This window comes from Erithacus rubecula, assembly GCF_903797595.1.
Source record: "Erithacus rubecula genome assembly, chromosome: 28".
Classification (NCBI taxonomy): Eukaryota; Metazoa; Chordata; class Aves; order Passeriformes; family Muscicapidae; genus Erithacus; species Erithacus rubecula.
This window is the reverse complement of record NC_136680.1, coordinates 691,980-710,966: the sequence shown is the minus strand read 5'-3', so window position 1 is coordinate 710,966 and position 18,987 is coordinate 691,980. Positions and strand designations below refer to the sequence as shown.

The window sequence follows — 18,987 nt, the reverse complement described above, 5'->3', positions numbered from 1 at the left end:
GGGGGTTCAGAAGGGGCCGAGGCGGCGGCGGGGGAGTCGCCTCCGGTAACCGGGTGTTTATTGGGGCCGCGGGATACAGCCCGCGGGCGGCCGCATGCATGGCCGCTGGGGGGGGGGGCTCCCGCCGCCCCCTGCCCTATTTACAGCCTGCCACCCCCTGGGGACCTGCCACCCCCGGGGACCTGCCACTCCCCCGCGACACGCCACCCCGGGTGGGTGCCGGGCAGGGGTGGCACCGAAAGGGCACCCTTTGCCAGCAGAGAGTGGGTTCGGTGGGACCCCCCGGCGGTGCCCCCCCACCCCGGCTGTGCTTTCCAGGAGAGGTACCGGGGGGGGGAAAGGATGGGCAACCCCCAGGCTGGCACTGGGAAGGGGTTAACCCTAGACTGGGGGTGGGAATGTGCCCCATCCCCAGATAACGCCACATTCGGGGGGCCCCCAGCCCCCCGCACCCAAAATGTTCACCAGGTTCCATCACCACAACCAGTGCACCCCCGGCCGGGTGTTCCCAGGGGGCTGGCAGCACCCAAAACCCCCCGGGGTGCCACTGACGGGCCGAGGGGGTGCGGGCTGGGGGGCACAGCCCAGCGCCCGTGTCCGTGTGTCCATCCTGCTGCCCCCCAGGGATCCCCGTCCCAGGGTGCTGCGGGCCCTGGGTCCAGCCTGGGGAGGGGACACGGTGAGCAGCCCCCCCCCGGCATGTGGGACAAAGCAGCCGGAGCGCAGGGCACCGCCCCACGCCAGCCGGGGACACCCCCAAACCCTACCCGGGGGCACCCAGGGGGTGCCAGTCCCCCCCTCACCCATGCAGCACCTCGGCCCATGCCCGCAGCTCCCGCCCGGCCACCCCTCCCTGTCCCCAGGGAGCCGGGGGCCCCTTCAGTGTCCTGGCGAGGGGGACGCACACAGGGTGGGACCCTATTTTCCCGAGGGAGTCCGCTCCACGCCGTAGCGCAGGAGGTGCTGCAGGTCCGTGAGCGGCCGCGGGGTGCCCGGTGCCCGCGCTGCCCGGTGCCGCCCGTAGCCTCCCGCCGCCGCCTCGCCGCTGTTGAACGTGTGGTTCCTCTTGAGGTGCGCGCCGGGGCGCCCCGTGCCGTTGTTGGCGTTGAAGTTCAGCTGCTCGGGGTGCCAGGGCGGCCCCTCGGTAAAGTCTCCCCCCTCCCCGCTGGGTGCCGAGACCACCCGCCGGCGCTCGGGGCTGGGGTGCGGCGTCCCGCCGAAGTCGCCGTAGGAGCTGCGGGGCGGGCGGCGGGCGCCGGCGGGTGGGTGCTGCCGGGTGCGGGGACCCTCCTGAGGGTCCCGAGCCCAGTGCCCGTCACCTGAGGAGTCGCTGAGTTCGGCCTCCAGCTCCTGGTCCACCAGGATGGCGTGGCAGGCCAGGGGGATGCCCCGCGGCGGGCGGCCGGAGCCGCCGTGCCCCCGCCCGGCGCCCGCGGGGCCGGAGCCTCCAGGGTCCCGCAAAGCCGCGTTGATGATGTTGTGACTCTGCTCCCAGGTGCAGTTTTGGAGGGCGCCGGGGCAGCGTTTCTGCTGCAGCGGGGTTTGCTCCGGCGTGGGCAGCACCCCCGAGTCCAGGTCGTGCTGGGTGACCTTGCCCAGCTCCTTGGGCCACCCGTTGGGCATCAGCGGGGCCAGCAGGGCGCCGCGCGCCCGCCGCTCGCCCAGGCGGCTGACGCTGACCACCGACTCACTGTGCGCCAGGATCGTCTCCTTGTCCTTGCGCCGCGCCAGCTCCTTGCGGTCCCGGTGCCCGATGAACCAGCACACGCTGAAGCCGGAGATGACGGCGCCGATGACGAAGGCGGCGACGGAGGAGATGACCAGGAGATTCACCGACACCAGCCCGTCCGGCTCGTCCACGAAGCTCTCCGTCACCAGCCCTGGGGTTGGGGACACGTCAGGGCACTTGCAGGTGCCACCACCGCGTCCCCAGTCCTGGCCCCGCACTCACCCTCGCACTCGCCCAGGTGGGAGGTGCTGCCGCCGGCGATGTCCTGCTCGAAGGTCATCCTGGGGGCGCAAATTGAGGGGGGTCAGAGGGTCCCAAATGGCCTGGCAGAGTCTCCCAGCCCCCTTCAGGGGGTTTGTTGGGGTTCAGCGATGGGGGCTGCAGCACCCGGTGCACCCTGGGGACGCTGCTGTCCCCCCTGCATGTCCCCCAGGCCTGGCTGCGTTACCTGGGGCTGGGCTCCAGGAAGATGCAGGAGCCCTCGGCTGTCCAGCCGCAGTAGGGATCCCGGCTGCCGAGGCAGTTCCTGGCAGGGAGCAGAGATGTCAGGGCCAGCCCTGATAGGGGGGACACAACACCCCGGTCCCCCGAGACCCCCCGCTCTGCTCTGTGCCATGCCTCAGTTTCCCCAGCCGTGCTGAGCCCCGATCCCAGCACAAGGGTGAATTCCTGGGATGTGAGGTTATGCTCAGCCCTCTTTTCCCTGCACAGCCCCCCGGAGAGCCCAGGCCAGCCCCAGGCACTCACTTCATGCAGCCCGAGTGCTGCTGGCAGCGAGCCACAGGCACCCTGGCCACGCACGGGGGGAAGGCCAGCAGCAGCGAGCCCGCAGCCTTGTCCAGCTCCAGCCCCAGCAGCCGCCGCTCGTCCTCCGTGTCCCGGCCACACCTGGGGACAGGGCAGAGCTGTCAGAGCTCCACAGGGCCCTCACAGAGCCCGCCCCAGTCCAGAGATTTTCTCATCCGTTCTCCCCACCCTTGCATCCATCCATCCATCCATCCATCCATCCATCCATCCATCCATCCATCCATCCAGTCGAACACCTCACCCACCACTTTTTCCACCCCCTCTCCCCCCTCTGCCACCCTGGCACTCACCTCCCGGGCTGGTAGGTCTCAAACTCCTCCAGGAAGACGCTCTGGCTGCCGGGGGCGGCGGACGCGGCGCCGCGGGTGGCGTTGGGCAGGATGAGGAACTTGAGCACGGTGCCGGTGCTGGAGCCCAGGAACACCACGGTGTGGTTGCCCCACGGCCCCGCCGCGGTGTCCACCGCGATCCTGCGGAGCTGGTACCTGCGCGGGGGAGGGAGCAGTGCTGGGGTGTGGGGGAGCCCGGGTGTCCCCAGGGTGGGGGAAACTGGGGCAGGGTGAGGGACCCAGCCCGACAATCCCCACAACCCCATCTGCATGTCCCCAGTTCCAGCCCCACATCTCTGTCCCCATCCCCATCCCCCCATCCCCAGGTCCGTGTCCCCATTCCATGTCCCTGTCCCCATCCCCGCTCACGCCACGGCTGCCCTGCCGGCGGGAGGCTGCGGCCCGAGAGCTCCGCTTGATTAATTCCCCATCAAGCAGCAATTAAGGCAGATTTAATTAGGACGAGACAATCTTGACTGCAAAGTGTATGAGATTTATCAGCTCTCCCAGCGCTCCCAGTGCTGGCACAAACGTGGAAAGGCAGCACAGGAGGCTCTGGCCAGCCCCTTCCAGCCCTCCCAGTGCCCCCCAGCCCCCCCGGGCACCCACCGGGTCATGGTGCGGAGGATCCAGGGGGCGTTGCCCAGGGCCGGCACCGCCTCGTCCATCAGCGGGTGCGTCTTGACGAAGTTGAGGATCTCGTCGGGGAAGGCGCTGGAGGAGTTGTAGCGCATCCCCGGGGACGCGCAGCACCCGGGCCTGCGGCCACAGCGTGGCTCAGTGGCGCTGTCCCCAGCCTGTCCCCAGCCCCGCTGGTGGTGACCGTGGTTATTGTCACCATCCCTGCCCCCGTCCCCGCGGGTACTGGCCGCTGTCCCTGTCCCCAGCCCCGTTCCTTCCCGCAATCCCAGCCCTGTCCCCATCTCCACCACCCTGCTGCAGGCACCAGAGCTGCCCCTTCCTGTCCCCTCCCCGTCCCTCACCGTGGCTTTGGCACCATGTCCTCTGGCACAGGGGTCCAGATGGACTCGGGGGACTTCTGCTCCCGGAAGCGTCCCTCGAAGACGGCGGCCACCTGGGTCATGTCGAAGGCGCAGACGGCGGAGCCGGGGATGCTGTGGGGACACGGCTGTGGGGTGAGCACAGGGGGCCCCGGGATCCCAAATGGAAATGAGTGCAGAGCCTGTACAGAGCCCACCAGACCCACCCCAGACCTCTCATCCCAGATCCCAGTCAGGATCCAGCCTGGATTCCAGCCAGATCCCAGCTGGCTCCAGGCTCAGATCCCACCGAGCCCCGGGCAGGGCACAGGAGGCTCTGACCTGTTGGTGGGTGTGGAGAACACGGCCAGGACCACGGGGCGCCCGTCCAGCTCCAGGATGTCAGTCACAGCTTGGATGACGTTGAAGTAGAAGTGGGAGTCGCCCGGCACGGAGCAGTTGAGCCGGGCCTTGAGGAAGGACGTCCACTGCTTCTCCAGCACACGCTGCGAGCCCCCCCATGTCGTTCTTGCACACCCGGGCCACCCGTGACACCACCACCTGCGGGGGGGACACCGTCACCACCTGCCCCAAGGGCCGTCCCTGTGTCCCTGTCCCCACCCCGAGCGTCCCTGTGGCCATCACAGGATGGGTTGGGCTGGAAGGGAGCGCAGGGTTTTCCCGGCGGGGTGTGTCCCACCTTCTCCAGGTAGTTGAACTCCATGGCGATCTCCCGGAAGAAGAAGTAGACGTGGCTCCTCCACTCCACGGCGTGCACAAAGTAGGGCTCTGCGGGGACAGCGGGGTCAGGGCGGGGTCACAGGGGACACGGGACACGTGCTGGCACAGCCAAGGCGAGGGACACACCTTTGAACCACTTGGAGTCGTGTTTGACGGTGCGCAGGGTCGGGCTGTCCCCGAGGCTGCGGTAGATGACGGCGTCGATGGCCAGGAAATCCGTCACCGTGGCCGTGAAGAGCATCCCCCCTGCAGGGGACAGGGTGTCAGCGGGGCTGGGGGGCACCCTGCCCGCTGTGGCACTGGCAGTGCCACCACTGACCTGTGAACAGGGCCACGTTGGCGTGCTTGGGGTCGTAGGGACACCGGGCCATGCCGCTGATGTTGTCCCCGACGGGCTCCAGCGTGTCCATCTGGAGGGGTGACAGGGGACATGAGGACACAGCCGGGCACGGGGGGGACCCGGGGTCCCCATCCCGAGGGGGGCTCAGGCTGGAGCTGGCACAGACAGGGTTAAAGGTGTTGATGCTGCAGCTCCTTCCCATGGGTGTCCCCTCCTTCCCTGACCCCAAAACACTTCCCATGGGTGTCCCCTCCTTCCTTGACCCCAAAACCCTTCCCATGGGTGTCCCCTCCTTCCCTGAGCCCAAACCCTTCCCATGGGTGTCCCCTCCTTCCCTGAGCCCAAACCCCACCTCCCTGACCCCAAACCCCCCCTCCCCCACGGGGTCCCCTCTGGGGGGCTCACGCTGTAGTTGGCGCAGACGGGGTTGAAGGCGTTGGTGCCACAGACGAAGAGGAGGCTCTCGTTCCTCACCAGCAGCACCTTGACGAAATTTCGGCACTCTGCCTGTGCAGGGAGAGGGGACCGTCACCCTCAGCACCCCAAACCCCCCCACCCCATCCCACCCCACCCAGGACCACATTACTGTGAGGGGAGGGCTTGGGGTCGCTGTTCTCGCCCCAGAACTGCATTTGTGGGAGCTGGGAATGGGATTTCTGGCCCCCAATAATCAGCTACAAATCAAATTAACCAAGCGGCCAATAAATCAGAGACACAACTGGCAGGGAGTGAGGCGGTGGCACTGGGCGGGGACAGGGTGTGACACGGTCACAGAGGGTGCTCAGCCCCCCCGGGGGTCCCCAGGGGTGCAGATCCCCCCGCCCGTACCTCGTGCTTGCCCTTCATGCGGCAGATGCTGATGTCGTGCTGGTTCGAGCGCCACGTCAGCTTCTGGGGGGGGGAAACCAGTGTGAGGACAGGGAGAAGCCAGCAGCACCCCTGAGACACCCCTGAGGCCCCTCAGGGCGCCCCGGGACCCCCAGCACCCCTGAGACCCCCCAGCACCCCCGGGACCCCCCGCACTCACCCGGTGGTAGCGCAGCTCAGCGGCCCCGCTGGGCTCCAGGCTGACCCGATAGACGTTGTCCCTGGGGAGGGGGACACGAGTGTCACCACCCCCAGCTGGGATGAGCCCCCCAGTGTTGGGGGTACAGGATCCAACCCCACCTCCCCTCCCGGGAAGGTTTGGGGTGCTGGTACCAATGAACCCCCTCGATGCCCCTCGGCAGATTTGGGGTGCCCCGGGAGGCAGTGGGGTTTCCCAGCCAAGGGAGGGGTGGGTGTGGGATGGGAGGATTTTGGGGTGCCGGGTGCAGACCTGTCCCCGATGAAGAGGGTCCTGTTGACCTTGAGGATGCGCTGGATGTTGAGGCGCTGGGTGACCCCCCCCTCGGGCCCCCCCGGGCGGGCGGTGCCGTGCCCCACGAACACGGGGTAGTGCTTCACATCTGGGGGGTCACACGGGGGGTCACACGGGGCCGGGCACCCCCACACAGCCCAGGTGACCCCCACACCCAGCCCGGCCCAGGGAGGCACCTCCCTCCTGCCTCCAGCCCAAAATTCCCCCCTAGCGTGCCCCCCGCCTGCCTTAACCCCAAAATACCCCAGAGCCCCTCCCGCAGGTGCCCCCAAAATTACCCAAGGCCCAGCCCTGCCCACGGGTGGTTCTGTCTTATCTTCATCCCAAAAACCTCCTTTGGGTGCCCCCTCCTGCCTTCACCCCAAATCACCCCAAACCCCCTCCCTTTCCATGCCAGGCCGTGCCCCCGAGCCCCCCAGCCCCGGGTGGGCACTCACAGTCCGGGGGGGCCACGGCGATGGGCCCGGGCTCCTCGGGGAAGGTGCCCCTCGCCGTCCTCTCGGCCGCCAGCAGCAGCAGCAGCACCAGGGGGACGCGGGGTGGGGGTGCCATGGCGACCCCCGCCCTGGGTGGGCACCCACCGCACCTGCGGGCACGGGCAGAGCTGGGAGGGGCAGCACCCAGCGGGGTGACCCCCCGGAGCACCCCAAACCCTCCCTGTCCCTGGGGATTGGGGCCACGCTGGCGCTTTGTCACCAGCAGCACGTGGGGAAGCCACTGCTGGTGACAGGGCAGGGCTGGGGACTTGGGGACAGGAGGATGAGACACCTGAGCATGGGGACACCTGGACAGGGGGACACCTGGACAGGGGGACATGGGGACACGAGCTTGTGGGGACAAGAGGGAAGCCAGAGAGGCTCTTCTCCCTCCCAAAACGCCACCGGGATGTCTTGGAAAATCTCCGGGGACATTTCCGAGTGTCACAGCACCCCCCAACCAGACACCCCCGGTGCCACCGCCACTGTCCCCACACCGCGCTGGGCCACCACCGCCACCCTGCCCCCCGCCCCCGAGAGGCTGCGTAATTAGCAGCCGGGCAGGGAATTAATTGATCGTTAATTCCATGGGAACAGGGAGCGGGAGCGGTCGAAGCGGCGCCTCCCCCCCCCGGGGACCGAGCACGGGTGACATTGTGTGGGGTGGGGGTCACGGGCCGGGACACCGGGCGGTGCCAGCGGGGGGCGCGTCCCCAACCCCTCCGCGGTGTCACCGGCCCGGGGTGAGACCCGGCACTGTCCCCACGGCCCCGGGGACATCCGACCCCGACCCTGCTGTGTCACAGCCCCGGGCAGGAGGTGACCCCGGTGGGACCTGACCCTGGTGTCACTGCCCCTGGGGACAACTGAGCCCATCCTCAGGGTGTCACCGCCCCTGGGACACCCAGCCGTGTCCCCGCTATCTCAGGGACATCCAAACCTGTCCCCGCAGTGCCACAGCTCCCAGTGCCACCCAGCTTTGTCCCCACGGTGCCCCAACAAGCGGGAAATGAGCGGTTTGTCACACAGCGGCGCCCGAAAGCCACCAAGCGCCGCGGAGAGCAAGGGGGAACCCCAAAAAAAACCCCCGGGGAAGAGCTCGGTGTCCAGCGGCCACCTGGGGCCCCGCCCGGGCCGGGGGAGGGGGTTTGGGTGCCGGGGGGACTCTGTGCCTGCCTCGGGAGCCTGCGACCCCGAGCGGGGGGTGCGGTGTCACCGTCCCCAGCGCGGTGACAGCAGCGGGCGCAGGGTAACCGGAGCCTCCGGCGCCATAAATGCCAGCGATTGTGCGGGAAAAGAAAAGAAAAGGCAGCGGGAAGAGCGGGGCACGGGGAGGGGGGGCGCGGCGGGGAGGGGGACACGGCAGCAGGGGGGTGACAAACAGGGAGCCATTCACGGCCCCCGTGTGTGTCCCCAGCGCGGCCCTGGGGAAACTGAGGCAGTGGCTGGAGGGGGGGTGTGTGCCCGGATAGAGGGGGGGGTCTCCACTTGGGTATCTCCCACACGGAGCGGGTGAACACCTCGCGCATGTCCCTTGTCCCTGTCGCTGCTCCGTGCCTCAGTTTCCCCATCCCAGAGCACGTTCAGCTCTCACCCCGCACATTCAAAGTTTTGGGGGGCGGGAGGAGATGTTTGACCTGTCCCACCCCCCCTCAGCATTTCGGCGACCCCCGAGATGGGGGAATGGGGCAGGAAGGGGAGGCAGCCCCCTCTCGCTGCAGTTCCCAGGGGCTCTGAGCGCTCTGATCCCACAGAGGAGGGGTGTCCCTGCTGGGGGGGGCACTCTGTCCCCCCTTCCCGTCCCTTCCCGGGGGGGCAGCCCTTCCCTGTGGCATCTTCCCCCCCCGCCCCCCAGAGCCGCGCTCTGCCCACCTGAGCTGCTCCGGCCGCCTCCGCCGCGGGCTCGATGTCACCACAGTGTCACCACTGTCCCCTCCGCCCGCAGGGGGGTCCCATACCCACACCCCCTCTCCAGGGTGGGCACCCCCTCGCCAGGACGCCCCGGCGGCGCTGGGGGCTCCGAGAGCTCTCAGCTGTCACATCAACCCCCCGCGACCCCCAGGGAAGGGGGCCCGCGCCCCCCGCCCGCGCCAGGTGGGAAGGTAGGGCTGGGTGATGTCACCGTAACCGGAGCCACCAAACCCCCCCACCCTGGCAGCTGTCACCGCAGCCGGGGACCCGGGGGGGCACCCGTGGGACCCCCGAGAGGCACCGCGGTGTCCCCGCGAGAAAGAACCGGCATGGAGCCACCGGTGAGACCCCCCCCGGACACAGAGCGGGGACAGCGGGGTCCCCCCGGCCTCACCGGGACCCCCCGGCCTCATAAAGGACGGGGAAAGAACGGGGGACACACCGAGATTGGGGGGTGACACCAAAAAGGGAGGGACACCAGGAAAGGGGGGCACACACTGGGAAATACGGGGGACAGTGGGAAAGGGGGGGCGGTAGAAAAGGGAGGACAGAGAGAGAGGGGGACACACCGGAGAATGGGGGGGACATTGGGAAGGGGAGAGCCTGGGGAGAGGGGGGACTCCCTGAGGAATGGGGGGGACATTGGGAAGGGGCGGGGGGACACCCTGAGGAATGGGGGGTGGGAAAGGCAGAGGACACCAACAATGAAATCCCGCCAAACACAACTTTTTGGAAATCCCGTCCCTGGGACAATCTCAATATCCACATCCCATTCCATCGGTTTAATGCCGGATTTGGGGTCATTTCCTCCAGAAGGCGCCCAACGCCAACCAAAAATTAGTAATTAGTTACGCTAATGAGGCTTTACACAGCCCCCCCCCCCCCCACAAGCTCCAGCCCCCCAAAATGTGCCCTTGCCCCGTGGGATCACACAATGCCGCCCCCATTGCCACAGAGGGGTTTGGGGGTCACCAGCAGTGCCCCCCCAGCCGCCACAGGGACCCCCCCAATCCCAGCTGCTGCCGCCGCCGGGGCTGGGGGGCTGAGCCCCCCCCGGGTTTCCGTTCCGGGCCCGGTTCAGATGGCAGAGCCAGGAAGCAGCTGTCCCCACGGCAGGGACGGAGCAAATGTCACCCCGGCCACCTGGCACCGCTCGCTGGCCTTGTCCCTGTCCCTGTCCCTGTCCCCGGCTCCTGCCCTGGGTCCCCCCCTTCCCAAGCGACCCCTCCCGGGGGGGCCACACCGGCACCCCCAGAGCTGTGGAGGTGCCGAGAGAACGGGGGAACACCAGCACAGGGGGGTCCCCGCGTGGGTGACAGCGATGGGGGGGTCACCGTGGTGCCGGGGGGGACACACAGCACCCACCATTTACCTTGGCGCTTCCACGGCCCCGCCGGCGACTCAAATGTCCCCCGGGCCTCCCGCTCCGGTTACCGGCTCCGCTTACAGCTGCCGTTTATAGCCCCGGGCCTGTCCCTTGTTCCTTGTCCCTTGTTCCTTGTCCCTTGTCCCTGTCCCCTCCCCATCGCCCACCGGGTGGGGACACAGGCGTCCGAGCCCCCCACAACCCACCAAGGGCACCGGGGATGTTGGGGACCCCGCGGTCACCTTGGGTGGCTTTGTCACCCGCCGTGGGTGCCCAGAGGTGGCCCCGGTTGCCGGGTGCCCCCTCGGTACCCCCCGGGTGACACCCATGGGTGCCCCGACACGTCCCTCGTCCCTCCCGGCACGCCGGCGGCGCTGGTGGCCGGCCAGAGCCGCAGGGTGATTTGCATATTAAATACGGGCTCATCTGCATATTAAGGACGGTTTCCTAGCGAGGAGGATCGCGCGTCACGCCGAAATAAACTCCGGGGAGGGGGGCGACAGAGGCAGCGCTGTGTGACCCCCTCCCAATTCACAGCCCTTGTCCCCTGTTGTCCCTCCATTTCACAGACTTTGTCCCCTTGTCCCCCCCTCTCAGTTCCAGGGGACACGATCCTCCCGTCCCGCTGGTGTCCCCAAGCCACCCGTCCCTACCCACACACATCCCCCCAAAACCCCGCTTGTCCCCAAAGGGGCACATCCCTGCCCCTCCCGTCCCATCAAATGTCCATTTCCCTCATCCCCCTCATCCCCAAAGCCCCTCATGTCCCCTTGTCCCCAAAGGCACTCACCCCGCTGCTCCTGTGCCACCCCAGGGGCTCCGTGCCCTGGCGGGGTCCCCTGGGTCTCAGCCTGTCCCCCCTCTTCGGTGCCCGCATGGCCCCGGGGCCGGGACAGGAGCAGCTCCGGCTGCCCCGTCACCGCCCCCGGCCTCGTGCCTCAGTTCCCCTTCGGCGCGGGAAGAGGGAACCCCCAGTTCCTGCCCCGAGCCTGGGCACCGCCCTGGGAACCCCCACGCAATCCCTGCCAGTCCCGGGATGGCACCTCCCCCGCCCCCGGGGATCCCTGTCCCCAGAGATTCCTGTCCCGCTATGCATCCCTGTCCCCAGGGTGTGCCTTCCCTAGTGTCCCCTTCCCCAGAGCGTCCCCTTCCCCCGAGCGTCCCCTTCCCCCGAGTGTCCCCTTCCCCGCGGATCCCCGTCCCCGTGGGTGACCCCGAGCAGCCAGAGGGACGCCAGCTCCATCCCACAGGAGACCCCACAGCAACACCTGCGGTGTTTACATCCGGCTCCAGCAGGAACCCTGCAATTACCTGCCAGGACACGGAGCCCCGGCATTCCCGGGATGGGAGGCTGCTGAACACACCCGCACCACCCACTGACACCCCAAAAACACCCCAAAACCAGCCGAGCCCTCACAGAGCAGCCCCACAATGACAACCCACCGATCCCAGAGCCAGAGGAGCCGAGGGAGGCTCAGGGGGGTTGGGACCGAGGGTCAGCCCCGCAGCCAGGTCGGTTTTAAGCCCTAGTAAAGGCGGGTTGTGGGTTCTGGGGGTTTGTTGACATTCGGGTCCCCCCTCCCCGTGTGAGCTACGCTGCTCCCGTCGGGAAAACGGGGCTGTTCCAACCCTCCAGGCCCAGAACTGGCACTTCCCGCTCAGATTACCTTCAAACTCTTGTTTTAAATAAGGTAAATATCTGCTGAGTTCTACGGGGCAGAGAGGGGCTGGGGGTGGCACCTCAGTGTCACCTCAGCGTCACCGTAGCCCCGCCATCCCTGCATTCTGCTGTCCCCAAGGTGGTGGTGGCCCTGGAGGTGGCACTAAGGGTTCCACCTTCCCCCCTGGAGCCACCCAGCTCCCAGGAGCACCAGGGATGGGGACACGGAGGGGACACGGAGGGGACAGGAGCCACGGCCACCCTCAGCAAACCTCCTCCCGCCCCCACCGGTGTGCCCAGAGGGTGACAAAGTGACAAGTGGCTTCCGGTGCCAAGGTGTGGGTGACAGCACGTGAGCCTCGCCCTGCTGCCGCCTCCTCCTGGCCGGCGCCATTCTCTCCATCCCGCTCTCCGTTTCGGGAGTGTCCCTGTCGTGCCTGGGGACAGGGGGGAGCTTTGGGGGGTGACACCAACACCCCCCCACCCCCCTGAGCCCCACGGGAGCTGTGGGATGCCTGGAGCCGGGATGGGTGCTGGGACTGCAGGGTGGAGCGTGGGATGAGGAGTGGGATGCAGGATGTGCAGATGGAATATGGGATGTGGGATGTGGGATGTGGGATGTGGGCTGGGATGCAGGGTGGAGGATGGGATGGAGGATGAGATGCAAGATGCAGGACGGGATGCGGGATGGGATGTGGGATGCAGAATGGGATGCAGGACGGGCTGTGAGATGCGGGATGGGATGTGGGATGCAGAATGGGATGCAGGATGGGATGCAGGACGGGCTGTGAGATGCAGGATGGGATGTGGGATGCAGGATGGGATGCAGGACGGGCTGTGAGATGCAGGATGGGATGCAGGACGGGATGCAGGACGGGCTGTGAGATGCAGGATGGGATGTGGGATGCAGGATGGGATGCAGGACGGGCTGTGAGATGCAGGATAGGATGCAGGATGGGATGCAGGACGGGCTGTGAGATGCAGGATGGGATGTGGGATGCAGGATGGGATGCAGGACGGGCTGTGAGATGCAGGATGGGATGTGGGATGCAGGATGGGATGCAGGACGGGCTGTGAGATGCAGGACGGGCTGTGAGATGCAGGATGGGATGCAGGATGGGATGCAGGACGGGCTGTGGATGCCAGCAGCGCGCAGAACAAAGGGCCATTGTTCCCAGCGCCGCCTCCGCGCTGCCGCCTCGCCGGAAGGTCCGAGCGGCCTCACCGCCCTCGGAGCTGCTCCTTGTTCTCCCGGCACAGCCCGCGGCCACCGCTGCCACCGCCACCGCCACTGTCACTGTCACTGTCACCCCCGCCGCCATCACCGGCGCAGCTTCCCAGGCACCAGCGCCCAAAGCCTCAGGGCAGGACGGTGTCCCTGTCCCCTGCCAGGTGTGCCAGGTGTGCCAGGTGCCATCTGTGCCAGAGGGGGCTGTGCGCGGGGTGTCACGTGCGTGCGGGGGGTGTCACCGTGTGCCATGTGTGCAGGTGTCGGCGTGTACAGCAGGTGTCACACGTGTCACATGTCCCTCTGTGCCGGTGTGTGTGCACCAGGTGTGCGTGTGCAGGGGCTGGCACAGGGTGACACACATGTGCAGGAATGCGGGCACCAGCTGGCGCCTGTGTGTGGCGGCATGTGAGCACCGGGTGGCACTGGTGTGTGCATGGGGTGGCACCTGTGTGTCTGTGTGTGGGGTGTCACACATGTGCAGGTGTTCATGGATGCCACACACGTGCGCAGGTGTTCATGGATGTCACACACATGTGCAGGTGTGTTCATGGATGTCACACATGTGCAGGTGTTCATGGATGTCACACACATGTGCAGGTGTTCATGGATGCCACACACGTGTGCAGGTGTTCATGGATGTCACACACATGTGCAGGTGTGTTCATGGATGTCACACACACGCGCAGGTGTGTTCATGGGTGTCACACACGTGTGCAGGTGTGTTCATGGGTGTCACACACACGTGCAGGTGTGTTCATGGGTGTCACACACGTGTGCAGGTGTATTCATGGGTGTCACACGAGCCAGGCGTGTGCTGGCACACGCGTGACCAGGGCTGTGCACACAGGGCTGGCACGAGGGACTGAGCACAGCCCCGGTTATTTTGGGCACATGGCAAGGATGGATCCCAGCTCCCAAAGCTCCACCTTGACACTTCCTCATTTCCCGGCGCTTTATCTGAGCGCTCCCGGCGGGAGGTGACGGATGTGGCGGTGAGAGGAGCCCGCGATTCTCCCCCCGCTCGAGTTGGGGCCGGATCCGCCTCTCGGGGGGACCCGCGGGTGCTGCCACCGCTGCCTCGTCCCACCCCACCCTCTTCCATCCCCCTGGGGCTGCTCCCAGCGCTGCCTCCCTCCCGTCCTGCTCCCTGCTCCGTGCCTCAGTTTCCCCTCCAGAGCCCCCCGCAGGCTCTCGCAGCCCCCACGGTCCCTCCCGCAGCCGCCGCTCCCCCGGGCCCACCGTATCCCCCCCCGTGTCCCTCCTCGATCCCTCGGCGCCAAACCCGGCGCTGAGCTCGGCCGCGCTGCCGGGTTTGATGGGATTATCCCGGCGGGCGGGATTACACGGGGAAGAGTGAGGATTAGCCACGGCGCATCGGCACGACACCGCCACAGCCACCGGCACCGGCACAGCCACCGGCACCGGCACAGCCATCGCCACAGCCACCGGCATCGGCACCGGCACAGCCACCGGCACCGCCACAGCCACCGGCACCGCCACGCCACAGCCACAGCCACAGCCACAGCCACAGCCACAGCCACAGCCACAGCCACAGCCACTCCGCCCCAACTGGGCTGAACTGGGAGCAACTGGAGCCCAGGTTGACACCGAGCCCCAGCGCGGGGCTCCCCCGGGACCGGCGGCTTCAGTAGCCGCTGTTTAATTAACCGGCTGCTGGGAGCCGGCACAAAGAGGCGAGAGGGATCTCTTTATCTCCCCCCCACACACCTATTTTTTTATTTTTTTAATATGACAAAATTGTAATTAAATAGGGAGTAAAATCCCGTTAGAACACGGCGGCCCCTCTAGGATCCCCACTGTGCCAGCCCACCGCTCTTCCTGTCCCCCCGCTTCTCTCAGGGAACCCAACCCCTCATTCCCCTTTTGGGGAACACCACCAAAGCCTGGAGCTCCCTGGGCTCGGCTGGAGGGTCCCCAAGGCCATCGTGTCCCGTTTGCCGCTGGGCCGGGCGCTGCCGAGGGTACCGGGGGTGCCCAGCTCCGGCTCCGTCCCGTTGGCAGCTGCCGGGAGCCGGTGGCGATCCGGCGGTGCCGGCGGCGATGGGAGCGCTCAGGTACGGCAGGAACAGCTCCCAGATGGAGCCGGGGCTGCTCCTGCTTTTCTTCACTTCTGTTGATGTCGCCGAAACCGCCGGATGCCACCACAGGGAAGCCATCCCGGCTGCCCAGCGGCCTGGCACAGCCTGGCACAGCCTGGCACAGCCAGGGACCCCGGCACGGGGGAGGCACCGGCGGGGAAAAGGCGCCCTGGGGTCGGTTCCTGGTGGGACAAACCCCGGGCCGAGCCGGGACCGGCCCCGGCGCGGGAGGGGCTCCAAGGGCCCGGCGCAGCTCAGCCCACTGAAAAATTAAATTGCATCCAAACTGGCAGGTTTAATTAAAAATATTCCAGCTCGTCTAGGGATACAAACCGCATCCGGCACTGCAGCAGGGATCCGCATCCAGCTCCGGTGCTGGCGAGCAGGGCCCCGCGGCCCGGCCGTGCCCCGGCACCGCGCTGGGACTGCTGCTGCCAGCGCGGGACTTACTGGTTTAACTGGGAACCGAAACGTCGCCCGCAGCGTGCAGCGGCTACAGGGCCGAGGGGACAGGGACACCCAGCCCTGTCACTGCCCTGTCCCGTGGCTGGGGCTCCTGGTGGGGCTGGAAGGGACACAGAGCCAGCAGGGCCTGGTCCGGGGGGAGCACGGGGGGTCCCTGCAGCCCCCCCGGGACAGCCCTGCCCTGGGGGCTCCTGTGCTGAGCTGGGCCAGCTCCCTTTGTGGTGGGAATGGCACCAAAACCACCGGGGGGTTCTTGGGAGAGGAACCGGCACTGCTGGGGGGACCGAGCTGCCCCCGACACCCCCAGAAATGAAACCGACACCCCCAGAGCTGAACCCGAACCCCCAGAGCTGAACCCCGAACCCCCAGAGCTGAACCCGAGCCCCGGTCCCACCTCCTGTCCCCCCACGCACAGCAGCTCCCCAGTGCAGCCACGTGCCCCGGTGACAGTGGTGACCCAGTTCCCGTGTCACCCCCGGGACGCTGCAGAAGGGGCTCTGGGGCCGCGCTCAGCACCCCGGGAGGCGCCGGGATGCGACCCCAACACCCGGCGGGGACACGGCCAGCACCCCTGGGGTGTGATGGGGGACACAGTGACAGGGGGACACATGGCACCTGGCACCCCGGGACGGACCCTGGGCCAGCCAGAGCTGCCCTCGATGTCATTCTGTGGGGTAAACTGCTGGGGGGGGCACACAGAGGGGCCCCCCAAACCAAGACAAACCCTCCCAAGGCTGTGTCTGTGGGACAGGAGCTCAGCCGGCCCCTACCCCCTCCCCGCGACCCCTGGAGCCGGACCCGGCCCTGCCGGACCCAGAGGGACTGAGGGGGGGACCGAGGGGGGGACCCGGGGGGGACACGGGGGTGCCACAAGTGCCATTATCACCCCCCACCTCTCCCAGGCAAGCAGAAGTGGGTGCCCCCCGTGTGGTCACTCACGGCAGGTTTCTGACCCCCCCCCGCACCCCAGGGATTGGGGGTCCTCTCTGCAACCCCCCCCAGCTCACGGCCTGGCTTGGCAGAGGGAAACTGAGGCACGGCAGGAAGCGGAGCTCACCCAAGGTCACCCCGTGCCGACGGCACAGCCCCGTGGGCAGCCCCCCCCTCCCAGCTCTAATGGGGGTGCTGGGCCCCCTCCCCAAAATCCTTGGACAGGGACAGGGCTCCCCACTCCCCTCTGCCCCATGGGGGGGTTTGGGGGGGTTTGGGTTGTCCCAGTCCCCCCGACTGCTGTGGGTGATGTGGGACGATGGAGGTCAGTCTGGGGGAGGGGCGGGGGGGTTTGCTGGGGTCTGGGGGTGCCCGGGGCACCCCAAGTGAGGGCGACAGGGAGGATTGGGGTCAGACGAAGCACCCCCAGCCGCGGTATTTTAGGGCTCCCCCTCGCCAAATCTGCGTACGGTGCAGGGGTGCCGAACCCCGAAAAGGGGAACGGAGCCCCCCCAGCCTGGCAGGCGGTGCCTGAACGGCCCCCCCCGGCCCTGCCCCGACACCCCCCCATGCACGGCGGGTCCCCCACTTCTGCCGGGTGCTCCCCCAAGCCTTGTTCCCACCAAGTTACAGCCCCGAGACAGAGCCAGGCACCCCCAGCATTTGTGGGCGCTCTGACCCCCACCCAGCCCTGCGGGATTATTTGAGGGGGGGCACAACCACCCAGCGCCCCCCCAGGCTGAGCCTCGCCGCTCCCCCCTGCCCTTCTGGGGGCTGCATTGGCCGGACCCCCCCGTTTTAGTCTCGCTGCCTCCCCAGACCAGCAGAGGCTGCCCGAGGTGGGGGACACAGACCAGCCCCTCCTTTTCTCACCCCCCCCCCCCCGAAAAAAATAACAACAAGCCCTGGCTGCTTCCCAAAGAAGCAGCGGAGGCAAAACGGAGCCCGACGAAGCAGAGACCCCCCCCCATCCCATCCCCATCCTCATCCCCATCCCCATCCTCATCCCCATCCCCATCCTCATCCCCATCCCCATCCTCATCCTCCCAGCCCGGCGCGGGGGGGCTCCGTATCCCGCGCCCATCGCCGTGTCCCGGGGCTGGGGGGGGCTCGGGGTGCCGGTCCGGGGGGCTGATGGGTGGGAGGGGGGCGTGGGAGGGATGGGGGGTGGGACTGGGTGCTGGGTGGAGGGGGGGGCTCAAGGGTGCTGGGGGCTGTGGGGTGCTGGGATGGGGAGAGGGGAGCGGGATCGGGGCGCTGGGGGCTTGGGGGGAACCAGGGTGCTGGGGGGACACATCGGGGTGCGGGGGGAGCAGGGGTGCGGGGTGGGGGCATGAGGTTGCGGGATCAGGATGCGGAGAGGGTCTCCGGGGTGCCGAGGGGGGGCTGGGGGTGCGGGGTGAGGGTGCCGGGATGCTCGCGGGGTGCCGGGCTGGGCTGGGGGTGCGGGCTGGAGATGGGAGGCACGGCAGAGAGCTGGGGGGGGAAGAATTGGGGTGCGGGTGGGACCCCCAGTAGTGCCGGGGTGGGGATGGCGATGTGGGATGGAGGTGCTGGGGGGGCAGCGGTGCGGGGGGCTCAGGCTGCACGGAGAGGGGACAGAGGGGTGCGGGTTGGGGGGCGCGGGGGGGCCCCTCCAGCCCGTGACCCTTCAAGGTTCCGCCCGCTCCGCTAACAAAAGCGCCGCTTCCCAATGCAGCAGCGGCGGCGGCGGGAGGGGGAGGGCTGGGGGGGGGCACCCCCTTTTCTCCCTTCCCCCCCACCCCAGGAGGGGCAACGGATGGAGGAGGAGGAGGAAAAAACCGGGACGGGACCGCATCGGGAGGGGGGGGGGGGGGGGGGGCACCGGCCGCGCTCTTACCTCGCCTTCCCGGGGGGGTCCGGGGGGGCTCGGGGCACCGCGCACCTGCGGCAGCGGCAGCGCTCGGCCCGGCCCCGCTCGGCTCCGCTCGGCCGCGCCGGGAGCGCCGGTACCGGGGCCGGGCGGGGCGGGGCCGCGGGGGGGGCGGGGGGCCGGGGCCGGGCCCGCCCGGTGGCTGCGGCGGTACCGGGGCCGCTCCGGCAGCAGCGGCGATGGAGGAGCCGCCGCCGCCGCCGCCGCCGGCGCTCCCGGAGCGGCTGCGCCCCCCGCCCTGCCCCCGCCCCGGGGAGGCGGCTCGGCCCGGCCCGGCCCCCGGGCCCCCCGCCCCCGGCGGGGAGGGGAGGGGGCAGCGCTGGGGGAGCCAGCCCCGCCCGCCTCGCCCCCCCCCCGAGAAGGGGCAGCGCTTTCCCCCCGCATTCCCGGACACTGGCACGGGTGGGACCGGCCCCCCTCGTCCCCTCCATCGGTTTCGCCCATCCCGGGCGCCGGGAGGGGCTGGGATTGATCCCCCCGTCTCCTGTCCCGGTTTCCCTCCATCCTCGGCACGAAGAGGGGTTCAGACCGAGCCCCCCCATCCTCTGCCTCCGTTTTCCCCATCCCTGGCACCAAGTGGGAATGAGGCCGACCCTCTCCGCCTCTTGCCTCAGTTTCCCGAATTTCCCGTCCCGGTGAAGAGCTGGGACCCCATTTTCCCGCAGCCTC

At 68.4% G+C, this 18,987-nt stretch overlaps 1 protein-coding gene across 1 annotated transcript; it reads right to left on the bottom strand.

Annotated features, from left to right (window-relative positions):
* Positions 1-41: 41 nt before the first annotated feature.
* Positions 42-18,308, bottom strand: SEMA6B (semaphorin 6B). Its single transcript, XM_079328159.1, is given in 18 exon segments — positions 42-1,880; positions 1,952-2,010; positions 2,178-2,255; positions 2,477-2,617; positions 2,827-3,021; positions 3,475-3,624; positions 3,849-3,980; positions 4,188-4,363; positions 4,365-4,406; positions 4,546-4,634; positions 4,713-4,832; positions 4,906-4,996; positions 5,332-5,433; positions 5,755-5,817; positions 5,954-6,014; positions 6,245-6,374; positions 6,724-6,872; positions 18,286-18,308. Coding segments are annotated over 17 exon segments (2,706 nt in total). The 5' UTR covers positions 6,839-6,872; positions 18,286-18,308; the 3' UTR covers positions 42-918.
* Positions 18,309-18,987: the final 679 nt, after the last annotated feature.